At 37.3% G+C, this 10,212-nt stretch overlaps 1 protein-coding gene across 1 annotated transcript; it reads right to left on the minus strand.

Annotated features, from left to right (window-relative positions):
* Nucleotides 1-1,585: 1,585 nt before the first annotated feature.
* LOC147288075 (ethylene-responsive transcription factor 3-like) lies at nucleotides 1,586-3,000 on the minus strand. Its single transcript, XM_086239467.1, has one exon. The coding sequence runs from the start codon at nucleotides 2,703-2,705 to the stop codon at nucleotides 1,989-1,991; it is 717 nt and encodes a 238-aa protein (XP_086095593.1). The 5' UTR covers nucleotides 2,706-3,000; the 3' UTR covers nucleotides 1,586-1,988.
* Nucleotides 3,001-10,212: the final 7,212 nt, after the last annotated feature.

The following is a 10,212-nucleotide window of genomic DNA, read 5'->3' on the forward strand; positions in this document are numbered from 1 at the left end:
CACACACCACCAATGAAAGAGCAAGTGAGAGCAACAAATACAATGGAAATGGAATCAAAGGACACTCCGACGCAAAAAAGAATCCAAACAACATGAAGCAATTTTAAGTTTTACTCCAACTCCAACAAAACAAAAGAGAGATGCATGTTCCTAAATCCTAATCAAACAACACTATGAAACATCTTTTCACTTTGGAGTTGGACTTTGGAGTTAGAAAAGTAAGAGAAGGGTCCTCTTGGAGGTCTTACAATTATGAAACTCACATGCATGGTCCAAGAGAAGGGTCCTCTTGGAGGTGACTGAAAAGAAAAAACATGGGGGGGAGGGGGGGGGGGGGGGGCTATTCCCACCAGCCAAAAATGCTGAGTTCACCACCCCACTAATTTTTTACCCTTTTTTGCCCATTTTGCCCCTACATAAAAAAAAAACCTCACCCTCCAATTTTGGCCGGCCACCCTCTCCGCCGCCTGCGCGACCCACTCCTCCCCTTCGCCGGTCAACCCCGCCCCTCCCCATCGCCGGCGCGACCCACCCAGCCCTCCCAGCCGCCCGATCTCCCTTCTCTCTCTCTCTGCCATCTTCTCTCTCTCCCCTCTGTCTGCCTCCCTCCCTCACCGGACCACCATGGGTGGCCGGCGCGACCCCATAGACCTCCAGATCGGGGGTGGGGGATGGGTGCGACGGGGGCTGGGGCTGGGGGGTGCGACGGGGGCTGGGCTTGGGGTGAGGGGGTGCGGGCGGGCTGGGGATGGGTGCGACGGGGGCTGGGCTTGGGTGAGGGGGTGCGGGCGGGCTGGGGATGGGTGTGACGGCGGCGGGGCTTGAGGTGAGGGGGTGCGGGCTGGTTGGGTAGGGGTGGGCTGGCTGGGGGCGGGCTGGGGAGGGGAGGGGATCGGTGGGGGAGTGGTGGCTGGGTGGGGGAGGAGGAGAGGAGGGCAAAATGGGCAAAAAATTAGGGGGGTGGTCAACTCAGCAAGCCCCTCAGCAAGCCCCCCCCCCCCCCCAACACCAAAAACATGCGAGTGAAGGCCAAGCTTTCAGTATTATTCTGTGAAACTAGCTAGGGAAGGGTGAAGGGTGCAGTGTGCTGTGTGCTGCAAGGCCTTGCCTTGGGGTTTGGGGATATTGATATTTGATACTCAACCAGTTAACGTTTGTGTTGAAGAATCTGAATCACATGTGCAATTAATGGTTCTTATCAAAAACCCTCTCAACATGCATTCCCTCGCACCAAACAAAACTGCACCATGTGACCACCTCCTCTTCTTCTTCCATAATTTCAAATCCCATTTTTCTTTTTCTTTTCTCTTTTGGTGATTATTAAAGTACATGGCCATTCTTTACAAGTTCACACCCTAAAGAATAATAAAGTCACTTTGTTTTTATCCAACACACATTATTTTCAAGAATAAAAAAGAACTATCTTCTTTTTTTATTAATTTAATTGTATTAATTATGTACCTGTAATTAAATAAATAAATAATTTTAGTTATCTCTAACATATAACATGGGAACTAAATAAATAAATCTTAGCATACAACTACAAGTGAATCCAAAAATTAAAGAACAAGCAAAATGGAAAAACTTTCCTTGCATAAAATTAGAGCTATTTCTTTCAAATTTAGATGATGTTTTGTACACAAAAAATAAAAATATGGGTACTGAGAATCTGATCAAGAAGAGGGCAAAACCCAGATCAGATCTAGTGCTGGGTAACAAGATCTATATTAGCTTCAACAATACAGAGAATTAATATTCCAAAACTCATCAAGTTGAAGAAAACCCAGATGCTATTCTACACCATAATATTCTAACAAGATAGAATTAAAAAAATAACAAACAAAACAAAAAATGAAAAAGCTCAAGTTCTTCTCAACCACCAAGTACCAAATTTTCACTTTTTTTTTTTTTTTTAAGATTTTCCTGAGAAAATAAGATAGAAAAAAACAAAAGGAAAAGGGGGAACCATTATTCGGATCCATGTAATATCAGAGGCACAAAGCGGTGGCTTGAAGATCATCATCATCAACATCACCGGATAAATCGAGGCCACCACCCATCGGGGGCGGCGGAAGGTTGAGATCGAATGGCAAGACTCGCCGAAACGACGACGTTAGGACGCAGTCGTCGCCGTCGTCGACGACGGAGGAGGAGGAGTCACAGTCGCTGTGGCAGTCATCGGGTGGAAGCGGGTGCACGGGTCTACGCTGCGGCTGCGGCTGCGGCTGAAGCGGGGGCTGCACCCTCAGGGGATGGTTGGTGGGCCTGGGCCTGGGCCCACTGAAGGACTCGACGGTGCTGCTGAGGCTGCTGGAGGTGGGCCTGCTGGCCTGGATGACGTCGATCTTGGAGCAAACGCGGTCGTCGTGAAAATCGGTGCGGTGCTGGTGGTGGGGGTAGAGAGGGAGGTCGGCGGCGGTGGGAAGAGGAGGGAAGTTGGTCTTGGCCTTGGGCCCGCGGAGCGATCGAGCGGCGGCGTCGTAGGCTCGAGCGGCGTCCTCGGCGGAGTCGAAGGTGCCGAGCCAGACCCGGGCCTTCTTCCAGGGGTCTCTGATCTCGGCGGCGAATCGGCCCCAGGGTCGCTTTCGGACTCCGCGGAATCTGAGTTCTTGGGCCGCCGCGCTGGGCTTGGGCTTGGGATTGGGCTTGTTGCATAATTGGTCTCCTGCTGCTGCTGCTGCGGTGGCTCTGCCTCCTCGCCGCATGGGGAATCAAAGGAGAAGAAAATAGGAGGTGGTAGGTGTTGAAGAAGAAAGAATGAATATGATGATGGGGTTGAGCTTCTTTCTCTCTCTTCTCTCTCTCTCTCTCTACCACCTCCTTGGTGAGGGTTGAGGCTTTGTTTGTAGAGGGGATTGAATGGATGTTATGTTAATCTTGTTGTTGGGTCTCCATTTCTGGGTTTATCTGTGGTTTTTGTTTTTCAGAAACGAAGATCACTTTCTCTCTTCTTCTTCTTCTTCTTCTTCTTCCGGATTGAATTTTCTGTCTTTCTTTCATGGTTTGTTATCATCTTGCCTTTTTTATTCCTCCGCAAGGGGAATGCGGAAAAAGAAATGACCCAAACGCCATTGCTCAACAAAATACGTGGAATTTTCTGCTTTTTTCTTTCTTTTTTTTTCTTTGACTAAATGCCCTTTTCTTTTTGTTTTTGGCCAAAATGCCCTTTTCTTATGCACTTGTTCCCTCCAAACTCCAAGATTACTTAGACAAAAAAAAAAAAAAAAAAAACCTCCAAGATCACTTGAAAATAACACTACATGTAACTAATGGGAAAATTTTAGGTGATATTCTCATACCATGTCATTATATTAGGGGTACATTTATTAACATGAAATAAGAGTGGCATTCACATTTCACTCAAATCATATGTTTATTTATATTTAAGAATCAAAAAAATAAGTGGAACTCATTTCAAAATTAGTAATCATATGGACATTTTTTTTTTTAGCAATCACACTCCTTGGAGAGGGAGTTGATATCAACTCTCATTGCATGTGGAGTTATTGTTTCATACCAAAATTGCCCTTCAATTTTTATAACAATCCCAAAATACTCATAAAAAATCAACCTTAGAAGATGTATACTCATCTATTTTGTACATGGGTATTTTGGTAAATAAATAAGATTGGATTCCGATTTATGATTATTAATAAACACATAAGTGGAAATTAGCTACATTTTCATTTTGATTCCATATGATTAACAGACAACTTAATGAGAATGGCTCCTCCCCACTTCAATTTGTTCTCCCTCCTATTCTTCTTATCTCCCGTTCCAAACTTGACCAACGTACTACATTCAATCATTCAGTGAAAATCATTTATTTGTATTTCAGTTTTTATTTGTCAATTACAATATACGATTGTATTGAAAATAAATCTTTCTTTTAACAATAATGCTAATTGTCTCACATTTGTATCTCATCTGATGTGTCATTACTTTACTGAAAGGATATTTTTTTTTTTTAGGTTTTATTTTTTAATTTTTAGTGTCTAATATATGAATGTCATGTAAGATAATATGAAATTATGATATAAAAATGTGGTAAGTGTAGCATTATTGCTTTTTTTAATATGCGTTATTGTTTGATATATTAATCATTCCACATCAATACCACATTGTTGTATTAATGTTTATACTTTTACCATTATATGTATATTATATCATGCAACAACAATATACATATGAGATATGTGATAAATTAGATGAAATATAATATTATAGGATGAAATTTTTAAAAACAATATATCTCAATATAAATAAAAGGGGTTATTCAATTAATTAATTAATAACATTATATAGTAATTTTATATTTTTAGAAGGATAATGATACCCTTTCCATAAACTTGAAAGAAAATATTTACAGACCATTATAAGGTAATTTTGAAGCTTTGCACACCATGTACCATTACAGTGGCACAAATCCAAAAGATTACGTGTTCTAACTATATTTGTCCAATTCTCTTGCCGAACAATTAATTAGACAATTTCCTAATATTACACAGTATTATCCTTTCATATTTACTAAGAATTATTTAAGGGATAATTTTAGCAAAATGTCCAAACTATACCTATTGTCGCAGTTGAAGATGTGACATTTACTTTGTTCCAATTAAGGATCTCAAACTTTCTATTTGGCTCAATTAAGGGTTTTCAATCAAAAATACCAATTGTGAGGGGGCAAAAATATCTTTTTACCTAAAGAATTATAAAAGATAAAACTAAATGAAACTTAAAAAAAAAAATCCACAAACCCTCCCACACCCACACCCACACCCAGGCCCGATCCTCCCCACCCCTACCTCCTCCTTTATCCGGTCAGCGGCAGTCCCTACCACCGACGACGCAGGCTCGATAAGAAATGCTCCACCATCTCCTCCCACAAATTCGATCATCAACGACAATATCTTGTTGTCTCTTTCTTCTTGTTTTTTTAAATGGGTTTTGTGTGTATGGTTTGGGGAAAAAATGGGAATTTGGAGTGAATTTGCAGAGAAAGATAAGAAGGAGAAAGAGTGGGAGAGGGAAAAGGTTTAGGGAAGAGGGAGAAGCCAGTAAAAGGGAGGGGGTTGCCAGCGTAGAGGGTCGCCAACAGTAAATGACGGGCTGATCGGAGAAGGGAGGAGTTGGGGAAGGGAGGGTTGGGGCTGGGACAGGGTAAGGCTGGGGGGAGTTGGATGGGTGGGCATAGAGAAAGAGAAGAGAGGCAGAGAAAGATGAGAGATGAGAGAGAAAATGAGGCAAAAAGAGAGGAGATGGGCGAGGCTGGGTAGGGGAAGGTGGGTCGAGGCTATAGGGGAAGGGGGAGCTGGGTAGGCGGAGAAAGAGAAAGAGATGAGAGGCAGAGAGAGGAGATAGGCGGGGCGGGACGGGGCGAAGGAAGGTGGGTGGGGGAGCTGGGTGGGCGGGCAGAAGAAAGAAAGGAGAGATGAGAGAGAAAGTGAGGCAGAGAGAAATGAGATGGGCGGGGTTAGGTGAAGAAGGTAGAGATGGGGTTGCGAGGGTTTGTGGATTTTTATTATTTTTTATCATTATTTTTATTTTTTAGTAATTTTTTATAATTAGTTTTATTTTTAATAATTTATTTTTGTATAATTATTTTTAAGTAAAAAAACATTTTTGCCCCCTCAAAATTTATATTTTTGACTGAAAACTCTTAATTGAGCCAAACAAACAATTTAGGATCCTTAATTAAAATAAAGTAAATGTGACATTCTCAACTGTGACAAGAAGTGTAGTTAGAGAACTTTGGCTAAAATTATCCCATTATATAATTACATTAAAAGTAGAAAAATTGGATTGATATCCATAAGATCAAATGAACCTGCCATTTCTTTTTCAAAAAGTAAGCAAATTTTCTATTTTATTATTTGATATATTAACCCAATATTTTATTTTTCTATTGTTTGATATTGGTATATTTTTTCTTCTGCACCCACTTTTTTTAATTCATCAAACTTTTCAGTCAAATATTTGCATCATTTTAATGTACCAAACATATATGGGTTTAAAATTTTTGGTAGGTTTTTTAAATGTAAACCATAATAGCTTCTCAAAAAAAAAAAAATGTAAACCATTATAAAGATGAAATTAGTAAAATACAGAAGGTTTCCATCAAAGCTGAACAAGCTCATCACTTCATACCCGTGACTCAAGAATTATATGGCCTTCTAGTAACTAGGGAATAATTAGGAGTAGATATTTAAAAGACAATGGTAGGTAAAATGCAACTAAGAGAGTAGTCACAAAGGTTGGAGACTGAATGGCAGCATATTCTTTTGCCCAAAAAATGTGCCGAAGATGATGATGTCAAATATGATCTATTTTTAATATAACAAAAAAATACAAAGTGATTGTCTATTAGAAAAATAGAGAATAAAGAACGAGTACACAAATGAACATGTTGTATTGTTGAAATCAAATATTAAGCGAGGGATCATTCGTATTAGTAATGGCGGTTTAAAGTTGTAAGACTTTTTTTTATTATCAGAAACAAGTCTTTACAAATATTCTATATTATAAAAAACAAGTCTCTAGACTCTCTACAAATATTTTATATATTCTATATCAGAAACAAGTCTTAACATTGAGGATTTGGGGTAGGCAAGTTGGCCAAACAGTTGTGCTGCCCCACCTCACCGGTTTCGATCCCCCCCCTTCCTCCCGGCCTCTTTCTTTTCTTGACCTTTCTTTGTAACAAAAAAAAAAACAAGTCTTAATATTGATGGTTTTTTTTAACATATAAATCAGTTATCGATATTTGTAACTGTTTTTACATACTTAAGTGACAGGGTCACCTTATGGCTTTTACCCCAATCAAGTACAAGTGAAGCAGCCAAATATAGCCTATATAGGAGTACGCGCGTGTGTATCAGTCGAATAACTAGATCTTCAAGTTGACACTCCATATTTCCTTTTTTCTTTTACTCCTTTCTACTTATATTTCTACTTATATTTCCCTCCAATTTTATGAATGAGCTAATTAAGTATTCTATGTTATTAACTTATTATAGAATTTATAGACATGCAATTTTACAATCCATTTCTTAGACGAGTGTGTTCCACATCACACTTTTTTTTTTTGGTATGCACATCACACTATTCTTTTTTATAAAAAAAAAAAAAAAAAAACACATCACACTATTCAAAAAAGTTTATAAGCTTATAATTATTTGAAAGATACAGGCTTCATCTAAAATTTAAGAGTTGCACTATAATCTTATATTGTGATCAAAATAGTAAGCTTATACGTTAAGTTTATAAGCTTATGATTAGTTGATGTGTTCTTATATAGTAGGTGTTTCAATAATTATGATACTATATAAAATTATAATGCATGTAAGTGTCAATAGTTAATGTGTAAAAAATTAGTTCAAACCAAACAAATATAACACTTGGAATTGATGATTCTCATTATTGTTTTTTTTTTTTCGTCAAATCTCATTATAGTGTTTGAATATAATATACATGAAGAGTACTTTCAATTTATATTAAATGATATTAAATGATATGAGAGGTAATATTGTCAATTCAAAAATATTATAAACTCATCTCAATAGGATTCATGGTTTCTATATAAAATTTAAAAAATAACGAAAAAAAACTAAAAATTAAATAGATGCATATGATAGAATTAGAGCATCCAACCCAAAATCAATTGGCAATGGGTGGAGAGGCCCAAGACTTATAAGCACATATGTTAAGCCTTAGTTTTCCGATGTGGGACATTGCTCCACATTACTCTCAACACGCCCCCGCACGTGTGGCGATATTTTTGAGCCTTACACGTGAACAAATTGTATTGGGTGACGTGGGAGCACGTGTGGCCGTTGGGCCTTACACGCGAATAACCTGGCTCTGATACCATGATAGAATTAGAGCATCCAACCCAAAACCAATTGGCAATGGGTGGAGAGGCCCAAGACTTATAAGCACATATGTTAAGCCTTAGTTTTCCGATGTGGGACATTGCTCCACATTACTCTCAACAGCATATACTGATGGAAGAAGAAAAGAAGGTAAAAGGGAAAAAAAGCAAAATAAAATAACCCCGTGAGAAAACACAGGGGCAATTTGGTCAATGAGCACCAATGCATATTATGCGTCATACACTACCGACCAGGCCCCAACACCGTAATGGAGGTTTGGGTCCCACTACCACCACTGACCACTCTGACCGTTTAGTTAACCATTTTCGAGACCACCCATCTGACAACTTTCCCTTATATTTATATAAATATTTTTTGTAAAACGTTACGTCTTCATCGACGATTTATTATTTACCAGTAATCACTAATCACCTCTCTCCAAGATCACGAGTCAAGTTCGAGCCCATGTTGCTGCTGTGCCACTACGCTTACATGCTCCTAACATTAATTTACTGTTTTTTTTTAAAGAGGTATAATTTTTAAAAAATTGAATTTCAAATCTTGAACTCTCTTCTATTCAAATATGATATAAGGAAAGTGCTATAAATCGTAACGAATGATGAGAGGATGTTATTCGATAATATGAATTGCTTATTTTTTTAGATCTTTCCCCAATGATCATACTAGTAGAAATTTAAGTAAATTAAAAATTATTTAGTTATTTAATTATCGTTACAATTATTTGAATATTTTATCGAAACATTATGTTCGTTTATTAATTTGATCATAATTAGATAGTTAAATAATTTTATCTTTCTTTGATTTTTGATAAAAATGATCTTTAAAACAAAACTTTAAAAACCAAAAATTTATTTTGTTAAATTACATTCTATGATGGACTAAAAAAGAGTGGTTAGTTTGTTATTAATTGACTAACTAGTATATGAACTTATGAAGAGTACTCAGACACTAAACAATAAGTATATTAACAAAACACAATTGTTGGGCCTTGAAGGTAGTCGGGTTGGAAGGATTGTAGAATTTGTCCATGCATTCAAGTTTTATCTCCTTCCTCTAAATAAAAAAAGAATATATATTAACAAAACACTAACTACTTTTTTTGGCCTTTCCCCACAATACCATGTTATAATTTACAAGGAGGTTTAAGGTAGTGAGCAAATTTGCTCTCTAATTTATATGACTCGTTTATTTATTTGTCTACATTCAATAGTGATGTCTTACTTTTTTTTTTTGCCACGAATAGTCAGTCTTATATTAAATATTACAAAATTAACAAAAAAAAAAAATTAAGAAGCATGCGCCACTGTTAATTGTTTAAACTATAAAGATTAAGTGTGAAATACAGAAATAGGATTAGTCTAGTTAGCCGAAGACAATAACTCTCCCCTACACACTTGGGTTCGAACCCTCACCTTTCTTTTCTTGTACTAAAAAAAACAACTATAAAGATTAAGTGTATACTTCATTTTATAAATTAGTTTTACGTCAAATTGAAGCCACCCATAACCTACCAAAAAACAAAACCATCCATAACCAAGTCCAAGTTCATTCATTTGTAATTGGAGTTGTAATGAATCTTCACCATTTTGTGAGTAGATTTCATGAATATGGTTTGTCAAGTTATGCCTAATAATCCTAATTAAAGATATAATTACGGCTACAATACAAGTAAGAGGCACCTGTCATCCAAAATCATCACACTGATCAAGACTACCTAAAATGAACCGGGACCACCCGGTTAAAACAACCGGCCGGCTAAGTCCAGTGAGTGAGACACCAAAAACAAAACCTAGGCGGGCTTCTCTGAGCCACACCTTACGCCAACCGACAGCTGTAGATGCCCCTCCCTATAATCCACTCCCTCAAACCCATCTGTCCATTATTTTAATCTTAATTGAGTTTTGAGTTTGACTACCACCTCTTTTCCTCTTGGGTCACGTGTTTTTATAACAGTGAGTCTATCATGTGGTGTTTCAATTATATAGATTTTTTTTTTTCTAAAATAATTAGCACACAACTTTGTTTTAAAACAATAATACTACATACAAATTACTATTTTAATTTTTATTTAGCAACTAAATACAGGGAGGTGGATTTGAATTTGGACGATTTTTAATAAAAATAGAAACAACATAAAACAAATAGAATAATAAAAAGACCTAAAACTTATGAAATTGGTTATCAAAATTTGACAAATGTTTTACTTGTATTTCAAATTGGTGTAGATTTCCTACTGGCATAATGATGATGTAAATATATATGACTTGGTACATTTTTTGGTTAAATACTTAAGTCACTTTAGACACAAGTAACATGTGCA

Source organism: Dryas octopetala, chromosome 4 (assembly GCF_963921425.1).
Source record: "Dryas octopetala chromosome 4, drDryOcto1.1, whole genome shotgun sequence".
Lineage (NCBI taxonomy): Eukaryota > Viridiplantae > Streptophyta > Magnoliopsida > Rosales > Rosaceae > Dryas > Dryas octopetala.

Coding starts and splice junctions, on each gene's coding strand:
- LOC147288075 (XM_086239467.1), bottom strand. CDS start 2,705: ATGCGGCGAGGAGGCAGAGCCACCGCAGCAGCAGCAGCAGGAGACCAA.